The sequence below is a fragment of the Delphinapterus leucas genome, chromosome 14, assembly GCF_059928025.1.
Source record: "Delphinapterus leucas isolate spDelLeu-1000000601 "Yukka" chromosome 14, BTC_Dleu_Yukka2, whole genome shotgun sequence".
NCBI lineage: Eukaryota > Metazoa > Chordata > Mammalia > Artiodactyla > Monodontidae > Delphinapterus > Delphinapterus leucas.
Window position 1 is genome coordinate 34,830,458 of NC_143142.1, and position 17,339 is coordinate 34,847,796.

A 17,339-nucleotide genomic window follows, 5' to 3' on the forward strand; every position below is an offset into this window, starting at 1 on the left:
CACCTATTAGATCACCTTCCCTGACAATTATTACAAGAGAATAGATATCATAGGAATATAGGTGTAGGCAAACATCTGCAAATTAGGTAACAACATAAAAGCAATATTCGACTATCTTTATGGCCTTTTAATTATTTCTGATTAGCAGCTCTTGAGAAAATTATACTGGAGCTAAAAACACTAGGGTCTGTGGTTTCCCTTTATTAATTATTATACTTTTCTTTGATGAGGACATTTAACTCACATCTTTGAGGAGCTTTCCTCACTTGCTTCTTATCCCTAACAAATCGGTAACAATAAGTGGATCATCTCTTCAACGTGTAATATGGACATCTTCAAAGAAATTCTGATTTTATCAAAATAATACTAAAAATTTTTATTTTTATTAATTTTTATATTTTCTAGATATTAGCTTCAAATAAAATATAACTTGAGTAGCATTCTTGATTAAAAATTTTTTCCCTCAATTTTTTTAATAGAGGACAAGACAAAGAGTGATAAACATTCACTTCCTGTGGTGTTTAATACACCCTCCCCAGTGAATCCTTTTGAAATGCTCCACATGAAGACAGTTCTGAATAAGCTCTGTGACAGTAATTACCACCTTTCTTAGAATAATGACACAGTAAGAACCTACTACCGAGGCCTTTTCTTGAGATGAGTCACCTTTAGCTTCTGTTGAGCATCTCCTCTGGTCACATAAACTCGAATTTCTCCACGAAAGTCTGTCACCTTTCCAGGCCTAAATACGTGAGCCAGGTTAAAATTTAAATGTTCTTCCCGCACTGCACCTGTTCGTATGGAACAGAAGGGACATTTATGAGTGCGGCATGGGTAAAGAGGCCTGTACAGGCACCACAGACAGACAAAAGGGCCAGGACATTGAGGTAGTAGGGGAGCAGCACACATCCAGAGACCTGGGGCACATTTACAGAGGAACTGTCCAAATGCTAGACCATCTCCTGAGCCAAGTCTCAGATTATCTCCGATGAACCACTTCTATCTAATACGTTGACCTTTCTTAAGGGAGATGTTCCCATGCTCTCGTCCTGTGGCGAGTTTCCATCCCCAGGATGTTCACGCCTACAGCAGTGCTGCCTCTTTGGTTACCCCTGTGCTTGCATTTCTTCATGGAACTTTTTACCTGGGATTTGCACATAAAGGACGAACTTGCCTGTCATGGTGACAGGTTGCAACCAGTTATGCCATGTCTGTGAGCTCTGAAATGGTTGATATTGAGAGGAATTAGATAAGTCGGGTCTCAGCACTCCCAACCCTTCCATCCTACTATGTTCTTTTCAGCCCCCCAATTTTTCCCCAGATGTCTTATGTTTTCAGCTCTTTCTCTCATTCCCCTATCAGAAGTCTGGTCATGTCAGAGGCAAGGATTGTATTACTTGGTAGCTCTGTTTCTATCAAAGGAATAAAAATAGCTAATGTTTACAAGGACCAGATACTGTTCTAAGCTCTGCATGTGTTAACTCACTTAATTCTTACTGTAATTCTATGAGGGAAATACTTTCATTTACATTATGTCTATTTTGTAGATGAGGAAACTGAAGCATAGATGTGGTATTTAATTTGCCCAAGATCACACAACTAGGAAGAGACAGAGCTAGGATTTGAACCCTAGCAGTCTGGCTCAGGTCCATATATCCAGCTCTTATACATTGCTGCCTTTCAACCTTCCCAAGCCTAAGTCTCCTCGGGAAAACCTCAGTAATCACACAATATTACCTCCACAGTACCTACTTCAGAGCACAGTTGAGGGGGTTAAAGAGTTACAATGGGGTAAAGTTCTTAGCACACTGAAATGCAGCTACTATTTTTATTATGAAAGTGTAAATGACTGATAAATGTTTATGTGTTCCCTAAGGGAGAAAATGTCAAAATGAATCAAAGCCATAAACTAAAGGATAAAAGGTCTGGGAGAATTCTGTCCCTCAGTGGGGAGCAGATTGACTGTTTGGGGGAATTTATCCTCTCTACCCTCCCACACACAACTGACACATTATCATAAAAGGCACTGCAAGGGACTTCAGAGGTTAGCTTGTCAAATTCGCTTATTTTACAGACGATGACACTAATGTGGCTTTCCCAGGATCACACATCTCGTTGTTACCAAAGCTAGGGCCAGAATCGGCGCCTCTGAGCTCTTTTCACCATACCGTATTGCCTCTCATTTCAAGTCAATGAAGATTATGCTGAGTGACGCACCAACAAGCTTATTGTCCCCCAGATTTATCATTCTTGACAACTGGTCAGTCTATCACAAGGTTTGGATTTCCAGAAAAGTCTCTTAAAGCTGTTAGAAGTTCTGGAGCAAAGTCACTTCTGCTACCTTGGGCAGAGCTGAAAGTTATAATAGTAGAGGGACAAAGGATTACTGAAGACTGCTGATAGTTTTCTTACTGTATTCTGTCCCTAAGCTCAAATACACACCACACCCTTCTTTCAGGGATTTCAAAGTCACTGTGGGTCAATTTAATTTCAAGGATAAAATATCTTTAAATTGGTTTTCCCCATTATTTATTCTAAGATAGGGGCAAAAAAATAACATTTTCTTTTTCTTACACTAGCTTTATGCATTCAGAATTCAGAAAAATTTATTAATTCAGAAACAAAAATTGTTGATTATCTACTATGTGCTAGATAACAATTCCAGGCTCTGGGGTATAGCAGTGAACAAGACAGCTCCCTGAACTTGTTTCACTGGAATTTACTTTCCAATGAAGGAGACAACAAATAAATAATTTAATTTCAAGTGTTGATAAGTGTTTTGGTGAAAAATAAAGCAGGGTAAGTAAGGGATACAGAGAGATAGGAAAGGAGCAAATAAAGCTTTCAGATTGGTAATGGAAGGAGGGTGATCAAGTGGGCCTTTCTGAGGAGGTGGTTTATGAGCACAGACCTGCATGATGTTATGAGACATTAAATAAAACGCAATTAAAATAACACAGTTCATAACAACATAATGGAAATTTAAGTATAAGTATCTAACATAGCATATTAAATTTAATTACCTACCCTAAGAATTAGAAAAGTATCTGACCCCAAACTATCATCTAAATAAATTAAGGACTTTTGTAAGTAGAACAATGATCTTATTTAGTTAAAAAGGAAGTGAAGTATTAAAGCAGCATATTTGTTCAACAATACAGCCATATTTGATTTAGATAATCCTGTGTACTTCAGATGTTTCATACCCCATTTCCCCCAAATCTCTTTTGCAGTCCAACTTGCATAACAGGTAGTAGTTTGTTGGCAGATAAACGAACTTCAAGATGCCTGGCTTAGAGTTCCAGTTTATTCTTTCTGTGCTTTCAATGGATTCCACTGTTCTGGCTGCAGTGTGATGCAGGAACAGAAAACTGGCAGCAGGTGAACATGGAGCTCCCTGTGAAGTCTCCCCGCTTTGCTCTGTTTGACTTGACTGAGGGGAAATCCTACCGGTTCCGAGTCCGCTGTTCCAATTCAGCAGGAGTTGGTGAGCCCTCCGAGGCAACAGAAGTGACCATGGTCGAGGACAAACTTGGTAAGTATAGAGTTTGCTTGAGCCACTGTAAACTTATTTAACTTCAGTTCAAGAGAGGATTCCAAAGCAAGAATCTTATTGGAATACGTATATATTCAAAAGTAAAAATCATGACATCCTTTTTTCATATTATAAATGTAATTGATGACTGTACTTGACTGATACATTAAAATTTTTCATTATTATGAATTATTATGAAAAGTACACTTCTCCAAGAGTTTCAACAGTATTGCTAATGTATTTTTTTCTGGAAGGGGTTAGTATGTTCCTGGGTGTTTAGTTTCTCATTGTACTCCCAAACTAGCATATTTTAAAAAACTTTCTGCTTTAACAAATATATTATAAAAGAACTGTGTGTTTGACGTGACTACTAGTGTAAAATTTATATATGTGTGTGTGCATGTCTGTGCACATGTGATAAGAATGAATTTCTAAACCACATTGGGCTGAACCATCATTTCCCTCTTTTCTCAGACACCCCCAAGCCGCCAAGCAATATCATCCCAAGCAGAAATACAGACACATCAGTTGTCGTTACGTGGGAGGAATCCAAAGATGCTAAGGAGCTGGTCGGGTACTACATAGAGTCAAGTATTGTTGGATCTGGCAAGTGGGAGCCCTGCAACAACAACCCCGTGAAGGGCACAAGGTAACCGCAATATGCAGGATGGGTGGGGGGGGAGTGGGGATATGACACTGGAGCCACAGGGGCTGAGGAAAGGACCGCAGACATGGACCCAAACAGCAGCACAAGCATCAAACACAGGGAGATTATTAAAAACATTATGCTCTGAATATCCAGATGAACTTAAAATTGAACATGTCTACAGCCATACATTTGAAAAAAGGATTACTAGTGATATTAAACACTTAGAAACACACAATGCCAGCTATGATAAGACATCATTTCATAGCTCTTTTCTGATTCTTTCCCTGTATGCTGTTTGTCCTTTTTAACCCTCTGTTCGTGTTTTAATACACAGTGTGATACTAGATTTCAAGGATCTAATAGGCTCTAGTGAACGTAAATTAACCAGACATTTTATTTTATTTTATTTTATTTTTATTTATTACTTTTTTTTGGCCATGCTGCGTGGCATGTGGGATCTTAGTTCCCCGACCAGGGATCAAACCCGTGCCCCCTGCATTGGAAGCACAGAGTCTTAACCACTGGACCACCAGGGAAGTCCCTTATTATTATTTTTTAAATTCAAGTATAATTGACCTACAACACTATGTTAGTTACAGGTGCACAACATAGTTATTCAATATTTCTATACATTACAAAATTATCTCCACGATAAGTCTAATTACCATCTGCCACCATTGCAAAGCTATTACAATATTATTGGCTATATTCCCTGTGCTATAATTTCATCCCCATGACTCATTTATTTTGTAGCTGGAAGTTTGTAACCCTTAATCCCCTTCACCTATTTCACTCACCCCTGACCCTGCTCCCCTCTGTCAAACAACTGTTTGTTCTCTATATCTATGAGTCTGTTTCTGTTTTGTTAACGTTTGTTCATTTGTTTTGTTTTTTAGATTCCACATAGAAGTGAAATGAAATCATATGGTATTTGTCTTTCTCTTTTTGACTTATTTCACTTAGCATAATACCCTCTAGGTTCATCCATGTTGCAAATGACAAGCCTTCATTCTTTTTATGGCTGAGTAACGGTCCATTGTATATATATGCCACATCTTTATCCATTCATCTATCATGGAAACTTAGGTTGCTTCCATATCTTGGCTATTGTAAATAATGCTGCAGTGAATATAGGGACACATGTATCTTTTTGAATTAGTGTTTCTGTTTTCTTCAGAAAAATACCCAGAAGTGGAATTGCTGGATGGTATATGGTAGTTCTATTTTTAATTTTTTGAGGAACCACCATACTCTTTTCCATAGTGTTTGTACCAATTTACATCCCACCAGCAGTGCATGAGCATTCCCTTTCCTCCACATCCTTGCCACCACTTGTTGTTTCTTGTCTTTTTGAGAATATACGTTCTGACAGGTGTGAGGTGACAGCTCATTGTGGTTTTGATTTGCATTTCCCTGATGGCTAATGATGTTGAGCATATTTTCATGTGCTTTTTGGCCATCTGTATGTCTTCTTTGGGAAAATATCTATTCAGATCCTCTGCCCATCTTTTAATTGGGTTGTTTGGGGTATTTTTGACGTTAAGTTTTATGAGGTTTTTTTTTTATATTTGGAATATTCACCCCTTATCAGATATATCATTTGCTTATGTCTTCTTCCATTCAGTAAGTGGCTTTTTCATTTTGTTGATAGTTTCCTTTACTGTACAAAAGCTTTTTCATTTGCTGTAGTCCCATTTGTTTATTTTTGCTTTTGTTTCCCTTGCCTGAGGAGACAGAGCCAAAAAAATATTATAAAACCAATGTCAAAGAGCATATTGCCTATGCTATCTTCTAGGACTTTCATGTCTCAGATCTTGCATTTAAGTCTAATCCATTTTGAGTTTATATTTGTATATGGTGTGAGAAAGTAGTCCAGTTTGATTCTTGTTCATGTAGCTGTCCAGTGTCATAAATTATGCAGGCATTTTAAATGAGCAGAAAAAAGTATCAACATTTTACAAATTTTGAACATCAATATGGTTAAATCCAGTGCTGAGGAGAGCTAAACACCAAAATAAAGACATTCAGAATACTTTGCTGTCCCCTTGTATCTAATGTGAGGAGGGTTATTTTTTCTTGCTTTTGAATATTTTGTCAACCAGCTTTGCAAGTTGATGATGAATTCTGGCCTGCATCCAAATTCTGAGTCTCCTTTGATTTAGGACCAACCTCAGAGGAGACTCACCCCATCCCAATTGTCAAGCAGGCTTGTTAGGCAGCTTCTGACTTGGCCACTTCTATGTCCAAGGACCCCCAGAGGATGAGTCGTTCCTTTTGCAGAACAGGAGAGAATGAAGACAAACCAGTTAACGGGAGAAGGCAGTATGTTTTGCAAGAGATTCATTTAGCCTGTTTGTATACTTCACGTTTACTCTGAGTTCTCCACATTTCCTGGGGACTATTTAGAAATTTTCATGGAGGGTAGGCAGAGTCTGCCTTTCCATAAATAGAACGGAGCTGCTCAAGGGCCAGCACCATTTTTTATTCATCTTTGTATCCTCAGTACCTAGCTCAGTGTCTGGAACACTGAAGTGCTTAATAAATGTTTACTGAACGGAGCTGGCCTACATTATGACTGCCCTTATTAAATATTTCAACATGCTAATAGTGATAGAGTCATTAGCAGACCGGTTATTTCCTCTGCTTACAGTCCTCAGGATGCATTAGAATGTTACAGTGATTCATGAAACAGTTTTTCTTTATAGCCATAATAGCTATTGAAGAGTGGGGTTGTTTTATGTGTCAAACTGCCCATGGATTCACACCTCATTATTGGACCCTTAAACGCAAATAACAATTCTGGAGTCAATTTCTCAAGTAATTGTACCTTCCATGGCATGCAGGGAGGCAGTGAGTAGGCCTCTATGACTAAGGCAGCCAGTGCCTTACAGCTATAAGTATATCCCTGAAATAGTCATTAATCGTGTTATTAATACCACCTATTATTTATTAAATGCCTCCTATAGCCAGGCCCTGTAATAGGTACTATATATACTTTTTGCTAAAGTTTTTAAATTTATTTTTAATTTTTTAACTAAAGTATAGTTGATTTACAATGTTTCAGGTATACAGCAAAGTGATTCTGTTTAATATATATTCTTTTCTGAATTCTTTTCTGTCACAGGTTATTACAAGATATTGAATATAGTTCCCTGTGCTATACAGTACAAATAGATAAACAAGCGTTGTTTATCTATTTTATACATAGTAGTGTGTATCTGTTAATCCCAAATTCCTAATGTATCCCTCCCCGCCCCCCTGGTGCTATATATACTTTATGGTCAATCTTCACACAAAAATTACCATGTAGGCGTTATCATCTCCATTTTACTGATAAGCACGCAAAGGCCCAAAAGGGTAGGATGTTTGTTCAGGGGATAACCAAGACTCCTCATCGTTTGACAGAGTGAATTTAGAAAATTGCCTGAGGTGCCTTCTTGTTTAATGTACATGTGTTACCTGCATCTCTCTACATCTTTTTCTTCCTTTTAAAAAATGAATCATTCTCATAAAGCCAGATCATTCCATTAAGCTAACAATCAACTTCCCTAACCTTCCTCCTGGGGAAGTTTTTTTAAAACTTTCTTTCCTTTCAGGTTTACTTGTCATGGATTGACTACCGGTCAGAGTTATATTTTCCGGGTCAGAGCAGTTAACGCAGCTGGACTTAGTGAATATTCACAAGATTCAGAAGCAATCGAAGTAAAAGCTGCTATTGGTAAGTTCTTAGAAAAATGAATTTTTCTAAGTTACAACGAAAGGTACCATCCTCTTCAGAAATTGTGTAAAACTTCTAATATTGCTCGATGATTCCATCCTCAGATGATCGTTGTCTCTGACTCCAGGTGACCTCTAACCTTCCATAGCTGTCATTTTACAGATCTTCATCACTTATCCAGATTCTGTGCATCTGTAGCCTTTTCATCTTCACCAGTCCAAGTTTCCTCAGATATTTCCCATTGTGTGAATCTCCATTCTAACTTCGTGCTCATCCCGGGAATATGAAGTGCCATCCAATTCCATGAGGTGGTATATCACCCGTAACACAGAGCATCTCATACCTAAAAGCCGTTTCATCTGCGGCAGAGCCTGGCTTGTTCTCAGTAACAGCACATTAACCTGCTTTTTATAAACTGCTAAAATTTGTGCGAGACGTGTGTGGTTGCTTGATATGTTTCATCTCTGCTGGCAAAGTAACCAACAGAATAAAACCAGTAATAAAGTAATTATATGTATGTACAGTGATGTACCTTCCAATCTCAAGGTGTGAAAGGGACCCAGGTATTTCAGGGCAATTAAATTGAAATCTGTGATGTAGTAGCACGTATTTAAAGAGAAAGATTATTTAATATCAGTTATCTTCAGTTAGCACCCCATATTACTTTTTAACATTCCTTAGAATATGTTTGTATTATAAGGACATAGTGAACATGCGTCTTTGAAGTTGGGAGGTACAGACCATTACTATATCAGTAAGGTACATAACTCTATTGTTATATAATCAAGATCTTCAATGTTTGTCTCCTGTGCACTTTATGGTCCTTTTTCCCCCCATTCTGTTGAATAATGGAGCTCTCTCAAGAAATGTCTGAGAAGTGCTTGTTCTTATATTTACTTGGGCCCTGCAAATCAGAATGGTTCCTGTTCTGTCTGTGATTTTTTTTGTTCTCATTTCTTCTATTTCGAAAATATGGAAATGTTGAAATGCTTCCTTGGTGTAAGTTATGTGCAATGTATGCTTTCCATATTTCTTGCAAAGCCAAGTGATTTCCGTTAAACCAAGATTGCTTTTGCTCTGTTTGTGGTGCTAATGTTTTTCTCGTTTGTTCTATGAAGTAAGAGCACTCTGTACTGTGTCCTGGTTCAAAGTGTTTCTGTTGTTATCTGGCAATTGTAGGGGGAGGAGTGTCTCCAGCTGTGTGGCCTGAACTGAGTGATACACCAGGTGGACTAACAGACTCCAGGGGAGGCATGCATGGCACCTCCCAGCCAACTTTTAAGAAAGATGCTTTGCTTGGTAGCAAACTTAACAAACCTTCACTACCCAGTAGCTCTCACAACCTGGGCCAAACAGAAGTGAGTAAAGTAAGTGAAACAGTTCAGGAAGAGCTTTCCCCACCACAACAGAAAGCAGCTGTTAAGGGGGAAAGTAAGTCTGACCCTCTGAAAAAGCAGAAGGATCTGGGTGAGAGCTGAAGCAGTAAAAGCGTCCTGTCTGTTTCCATGAGTGTCCTCACCGCTCGTTGTCCAGATCACCACCTTCCATCTGTGTTCACTTTCATCCGTGTTCATTCTTAATTTTATGTTTTCAGTTACCCATTTGTAATACTTTTGTTTAACGAGTTGTGAGAGTAATTTTATAGGGGTTTGGCTTTGACACATAATTCATTGTGCTTAATGACAATAGAATATTTAAAGTAATTTGGTTATAGAGTCTCTTTGGTTTAACAAGCAGACACACCTTTGGCCTCATTTTGCTAAGAGAGTTAGATATGAGAGGGGAAGGATTTGATACTCATAGCCTATGGGAGGTCTTTCGAAATATCCGTGTTTGGTAATAAATGGATAGGAAAAATATTTCACAAAATAACATTTTATCAGGATCATAGTTGTTAACTTCTGTTTTTCATCCTCAGGTTTTCAAATTACCTTCACATTTAATTCAAATAAACATAAGAAACAATATCTCTTTGAGTTGTCATGAAAAGTTTAACAGGGCATTATAATCACATATTCTATTATATACGATCCACATTCCCAGAACTGATTTACTGAAGACTATTTATCAGTAAGGCTAATTACCTAATCAGAATTAGAATAGAAAGACTAATTATCAGTAATCAGAACTTTCTGATTAGGATATTTGGTATTTGTGGTTTATATATTCTAGGAGACAATGTTTTTCTTATCAAATAAAAATGAAATGATAAGCATATACTGGTAAATCATATCATGCCTCTCACCCATCCCCTATATATATCCCATCCCTAACTTCTGTAACCTTCTCTACTTTTTTTTTTTTTTTTTTTCTGCGCCACCAGGGAAGCCCTTCTCTACTTTTTTGACACCTTTATTTGCCCCTTCAACTCAAGATGAGATAGGGTATTCATTTGAGAGTTTATATTCAACATTGCTCTGAAATAGAGAGAGAGAGTAAGAAAGCTTTTCTTTAAAATGTAAAGAATGAAGGAGGTTGGTGATGGGGTAAAGAGAGAAAAAACGTATTTTATTTTTTAAAATCTTTATTGTTCTGAGAATCTTTTTGAATAAGAATGAGATAGTTCCTTTATCTCTGATAATCCAAATAAATATTCAGAAAATTCTTTTTAATGTTATTGCACATCTAGTGGATTTCTTTCCACCACCCCACCCTCTCTTTCTTTATCAAAAAAACATAATTTCAGTAGTTGAGTGAAAGTTTCATCAACAAATCCACATAAATGAAGAAAGACTTTTAAAACAACATCCAAATATTTTTCTGATTAAGCGCTAATAAACACAGTGGCAGCTATGTAGTATTTTGTGCCATACGAATAATAATCCAGCATCAGGTTTAAAATAATGCAGCAAAAAGTATTATACTAAGAGAAAAATCACATGGCTGATTGTTCCTGTTTTTTAAAAAAGATTTTTAACATGGCATTTAGCTGAGCTCCAGTATATGATTTTTTTCTGTGTGTAGACAGAACCTATATAGTTGTAAGGTCTCACAAGGGTACATGTACCTGAGTGGTGAAATGCTAACTGTTTGGAAATATATAGAAATTCTTAATAAGCAAATCAAGGCAGAAATTGATATACATATGTCATTTTCCTCAGGGAGCAAATGGAAACAAAACCGCATAAAGAAGCAAAAATATCTTACTTTTTCATGCTATTGCTTTAGGAATGAAGAGGTAGCATGTACCTCTGTCCTAAAACTTAGAGTTGAGATATACAAAGTAGGATGAAAAATAATCAATAAAGATACATAAAGTATTGAAAAAAAGAAACAAAAATATATATCTTGGGAAAAATATTTCTTCTTATGGGGAACAGATCATTTTTCAGGAATTGTTAGCTATATTTTCAGGATATTGTTAGAAATACTAACATTTTGCTGTTAGTATCTCAAAACTTATTCCTCTTTGAGAGTGGAAGGGGCAGGTTCTTTTTATCTTTGGAGTAATAATTGCGGTGCAGTTTTTACTGTGTGTCAGTTTTTTTCCTCACATACCAAATCGATGCTAAGTTACTTACTGGTGTCACGTTTTAGTTTTACACCACAGGACCTAGTGCCCTCATGTGTGTCACCAGTGAGACAGTTTGATGCAGGTAGAATCATAGAAGCATTTCTGTCCACTCATGAGCTCTTCATATTGCAACAGCGGCACCATCTCCACCCTATGATATCACTTGTCTTGAAAGTTTTCGTGACTCAATGGTTCTTGGATGGAAGCAACCAGATAAGACTGGAGGGGCTGAAATTACGGGCTATTATGTGAACTATCGAGAAGTAATTGACGGGGTACCAGGAAGATGGAGAGAAGCCAACATCAAAGCTGTCAGTGATGAGGCATATAAGGTAAGTGTGTGGCCTTCAGTAGTGCGGGGTGTCATATGTCTGTTGACACACCACATGCACACAGTGCACACACATGCACATACATGCACATGCCCAGCACCTTGTCAATGATTCCTGTCATTTCTCCAGTGTCCTTTGCCTGCAGTGACATGACTTTTGTGACAAATATACAAAGATGAATAGAAATATTTTGGCTAACCAGGCGGTATGTGTATTTTCTGATTTATACACATAAACATAATTTCTTCAAATATTTAGTATGGAATATATACTTTTTATGAAAACTTATGTTTTTTACAAAAATTAACTCACAAAGTATCTGTAACAATATGCTACTAGTTTTAAAAGTCCCGGAATCCAAATGACTGGATTTTTAACCTTCAATGTCCAAATCACAAAGAATAAAGGGACATGGACCCGATGGCCAGACTCAGCTTGCCCTCTATGAATTGGCCCCTGTCATAGTGCTCTGATAGCCACAAAGGGGCACTTCACGTGTCCACCCACGAGTTTCCCTGCTACACGTGGGCCTTCACTGCTCGGCCCACCTCAGAACACCTGACGGGTCTCACTATTACCATAGCTACTGGCTCCCCTCTTTACAGCATCATCAGCTAGACCCAAGTCGCCACCCCTCCCTCACAGAACCCCAAGCTGTGAGAGCAAGAGCAGGGTGAGGCCCGGGGAATGGTGCTTTCCCCAACTGAATGTCACATTCTTTTAACTTAACATCTAATATTTATGAAATATCACACGCATACTGAGAATACATAAAACAAAATGTTATTTTATTTATTTATTTATTTATTTTTGCGGTACGCGGGCCTCTCACTGTTGTGGCCTCTCCCGTTGCGGGGCACAGGCTCCGGACACGCAGGCCCAGCAGCCACGGCTCACAGGCCCAACCACTCGGCAGCATGTGGGATCTTCCCGGACCGGGGCACGAACCCGTGTCCCCTGCATCGGCAGGCGGACTCTCAACCACTGCGCCACCAGGGAAGCCCCAAAATTTTATTTTTAAGATTCTTCCATGTTGGTACAAGTAGCTCTGACTTTATTGCTGTGTATTCCATTATATGACCATCTCACAGTAGACCTTCCCATTCAGTTATTGATTGACATGGGGCATTGTAAGCCATATCAAACAATTTAGCTATGAACATTTTTGTACATGCCTGCTGGCACATATGTGCACTAGTTTCTCTAGGTTATTACCCACAAGTAAAATTGCTAGGCCAGAGAGTCTTGTTTATTTCCAACTTCACCACATAATTCTCTGCTGTTTTTCTGAAGAGTATGAGAATTCCCAATGCTGCACATCCTTCCAGCACTTGGTGTGTTCACACTTTTCCTGCTTCGACAATCTGGGTGTCAAATGAGTCTGAACATCTTTTCCTGTGTTTATGGTCCATTTTGAAATCTTTCATAGCATGCCTAACAAGGTTTTTGCCCATTTTTCTAATGGGTTTTCTTATTGCCTTGTGAAGTTCTTTAAATATTTTGAGCATAAATCCTTGTTGGCTATGTAAGTTGCCTATATCGTCTCATTGGCTAGACTTTTCCTATCCTTATGGTGAACTACACCTATTTTCTTGTCAAATTTATTGTAGTCAGATTTACCAACATTTGCTTTGTCATTAGCGACTTCTGTGCCTTTTTTTTTTTTTAAGAAATGCCTTCTAGTTCAGGAATCCTGAAAGCCATGGCCCCAGCTGGGACCATGCTATATAGATTATATTCTAAAGGCTTTACAGTTTGCCACTTACATTTAAGTTATTAATTCACCTATAAATGTTGTGTATGATGTGAAATAAGGGTCAAAAATTTTTTTCCCTTTTATGGAGACCCAGCTTCATGATAAAATCAGGTGTAGACTGGATCATGGATACAGATTTGTCTTGCCTTAAATCATACAGTAGGTAAACTTTGTTAACTCAGCTGGTTCCATCAGTACCTCCACTTATTAAGCATTTTTAATGCTCAAAGGATTATTTATCGTTCATGGATTTTTTTTTGAATTTTCTTTTATTTATTTTTTCATACAGCAGGTTCTTATTAGTTAACCATTTTATACATATTAGTGTATACATGTCAATCCCAGTCTCCCAGTTCTTCCCACCCCCACCCCCACCCCCACCTCCACTGCTTCCTCCCTTGGTGTCCATACGTTTGTTCTCTACATCTGTGTCTCAATTTCTGCCCTGCAAACCGCTTCATCTGTACCATTTTTCTAGGTTCCGCATATATGCGTTAATATGCGATATTTGTTTTTCTCTTTCTGACTTACTTCACTCTGTATGACAGTCTCTAGATCCAGCCACGTCTCTACAAATGACCCAATTTCATTCCTTTTTATGGCTGAGCAATAGTCCATTGTGTATATGTACCACATCTTCCTTATCCATTCGTCTGTCGATGGGCATTTAAGTTGCTTCCATGACCTGACTATTGTAAATAGTGCTGCAATGAACATTGTGGTACATGTCTCTTTTTGAATTATGGTTTTCTCTGGGTATATGCCCAGTAGTGGGATTGCTGGGTCATATGGTAATTCTATTTTTAGTTTTTTAAGGAACCTCCATCCTGTTCTCCATAGGGGCTGTATCAATTTACATTCCCACCAACAGTGCAAGAGGGTTCCCTTTTCTCCAAACCCTCTCCAGCATTTGTTGTTTGTAGATTTTCTGATGATGCCCATTCTAACTGGTGTGAGATGATACCTCATGGTGGTTTTGATTTGCATTTCTCTAATAATTAGTGATGTTGAGCCCCTTTTCATGTGCTTCTTGGCCATCTGTATGTCTTCTTTGGAGAAATGTCTGTTTAGGACTTCTGCCCATTTTTGGATTGGGCTGTTTGTTTCTTTCATATTGAGCTGCATGAGCTGTTTATAGATTTTGGAGATTAACCCTTTGTCCGTTGATTCATTTGCAAATATTTTCTCCCATTCTGAGGGTTGTCTTTTTGTCTTGTTTGTAGTTTCCTTTGCTTTGCAAAAGCTTTTAAGTTTCATTAGGTCCCATTTGTTTATTTTTGTTTTTATTTCCATTACTATAGGAGGTGGATCAAAAAAGATCTTACTGTGATTTATGTCAAAGAGTGTTCTTCCTATGTTTTCCTCTAAGAGTTTGATGGTGTCCAGTCTTACATTTAGGTCTTTAATCCATTTTGAGTTTATTTTTTATATGGTGTTAGGGAGTGTTCTAATTTCATTCTTTTACATGTAGCTGTCCAGTTTTCCCAGCACCACTTATTGAAGAGACTGTCTCTTCTCCATTGTATACCCTTACCTCCTTTGTCATAGATTAGTTGACCATAGGTGCATGGGTTTATCTCTGGGCTTTTTTTTTTTTTTTTTTTTTCGGTACGCGGGCCTCTCAGTGTTGTGGCCTCTCCCGTTGCGGAGCGCAGGCTCCAGACGCGCAAGCTCAGCGGCCATGGCTCACGGGTCCAGCCCCTCCACGGCATGTGGGATCTTCCCGGATCAGGGCACGAACCCATGTGCCCTGCATCGGCAGGCGGACTCTCAACCACTATGCCACCAGGGAAGCCCTATCTCTGGGCTTTTTATCCTGTTCCATTGATCTATGTTTCTGTTTTTGTGCCAGTACCATATTGTCTTGATTACTGTAGCTTTGTAGTATAGTCTGAAGTCAGGGAGCCTGATTCCTCCAGCTCTGTTTTTTTCCCTCAAGACTGCTTTAGCTATTAGGGGTCTTTTGTGTTTCCATACAAATTTTAAGATTTTTTTGTTCTAGTTCTGTAAAAAATGCCATTGGTAATTTGATAGGGATTGCATTGAATCTGTAGATTGCTTTGGGTAGTATAGTCATTTTCACAATATTGATTCTTCCAATCCAAGAACATGGTGTATCTCTCCATCTGTTGGTATCATCTTTAATTTCTTTCAACAGTGTCTTATAGTTTTCTGCATACAGGTCTTTTGTCTCCCTAGGTAGGTTTATTCCTAGGGATTTTATTCTTTTTGTTGCAGTGGTAAATGGGAGTGTATCCTTAATTTCTCTTTCAGATTTTTCATCATTAGGGTATAGGAATGCAAGAGATTCCTGTGCATTAATTTTGTATCCTGCAACTTGACCAAATTCATTGATTAGCTCTAGTAGTTTTCTGATGGCATCTTTAGGATTCTCTATGTATAGTGTCATGTCATCTGCAAACAGTGACAGTTTTATTTCTTTTCCAATTTGTATTCCTTTTATTTCTTTTTCTTCTCTGATTGCCATGGCTAGGACTTCCAAAACTGTGTTGAATAATAGTGGCGCGAGTGGACATCCTTGTCTTGTTCCTGATCTTAGAGGAAATGTTTTCAGTTTTGCACCACTGAGAATGATGTTTGCTGTGGGTTTGTCATATATGGCCTTTATTATGTTGAGGTAGGTTCCCCCTATGCCCACTTTCTGGAAGTTTTTATCATAAATGGATGTTGAATTTTGTCAAAACGTTTTTCTGCATGTATTGAGATGATCATATGGTTTTTGTTCTTAAGTTTGTTAATATGGTGTATCACATTGATTTGCGTATGTTGAAGAATCCTTGCATCCCTGGGATAAATCCCACTTGATCATGGTGTATGATCCTTTTAATGTGTTGTTGGATTCTGTTTGCTAGTATTTTGTTGAGGGTTCTTACATCTCTATTCATCAGTGAATTTTCTGTAATTTTCTTTTTTTGTAGTATCTTTGTCTGGTTTTGGTATCAGGGTGATGGTGGCCTCATAGAATGAGTTTGGGAGTGTTCCCTCCTCTGCAATTTTTTGGAAGAGTTTGAGAAGGATTTGTGTTAGCTCTTCTCTAAATGTTTAATAGAATTCACCTGTGAAGCCATCTGGTCCTGGACTTTTGTTTGTTGGAAGATTTTTAATCACAGTTTCAATTTCATTACTTGTGATCGGTCTGTTCATATTTTCTATTTCTTCCTGGTTCAGTCTTGGAATGTTATACCTTTCTAAGAATTTGTCCGTTTCTTCCAGGTTGTCTATTTTATTGGCATAGTGTTGCTTGTAGTAGTCTCTTAGGATGCTTTGTATTTCTGTGGTGTCTGTTGTAACTTCTCCTTTTTCATTTCTAATTTTATTGGTTTGAGTCCTCTCCCTCTTTTCTTGATGCGTCTGGCTAGTCGTTTATCAATTTTGTTTATCTTCTCAAAGAACCAGCTTTTAGTTTTATTGCTCTTTGCTGTTGTTTTCTTTGTTTCTATTTCATTTATTTCTGCTGTGATCTTTATGATTTCTTTCCTTCTGCTAACTTTGGGTTTTGTTTGTTCTTCTTTCTCTAGTTCCTTTAGGTGTAAGGTTAGATTGTTTATTTGAGATTTTTCTTGTTTCTTGAGGTAGGCTTGTATAGCTATAAACTTCCCTCTTAGAACTGCTTTTGCTGCATCCCATAGGTTTTGGATCGTCGTGTTTTCATTATCATTTGTCTCTAGGTATTTTTTAATTTCCTCTTTGATTTCTTCAGTGATCTCTTGGTTATTTAGTAACATACTGTTTAGCCTCCATGTGTCCGTGTTTTTTATGTTTTTTTTCCCTGTAATTGAATTCTAATCTCATAGCGCTGTGGTTAAAAAAGATG

General features: G+C 37.9%; 1 protein-coding gene across 1 annotated transcript in view; it reads left to right on the forward strand.

The window, feature by feature from the left end:
• Positions 1 to 17,339, forward strand: part of MYOM1 (myomesin 1) — a 135,371-nt gene that overhangs the window by 67,735 nt on the left and 50,297 nt on the right. Inside the window, exons 14-18 of the mRNA XM_022551339.2 lie at positions 3,352 to 3,535; positions 4,010 to 4,184; positions 7,781 to 7,902; positions 9,082 to 9,369; positions 11,552 to 11,748. Of these exons, the coding sequence (XP_022407047.2) occupies positions 3,352 to 3,535; positions 4,010 to 4,184; positions 7,781 to 7,902; positions 9,082 to 9,369; positions 11,552 to 11,748 (966 nt within the window). The remainder of the gene's footprint in view (positions 1 to 3,351; positions 3,536 to 4,009; positions 4,185 to 7,780; positions 7,903 to 9,081; positions 9,370 to 11,551; positions 11,749 to 17,339) is intronic.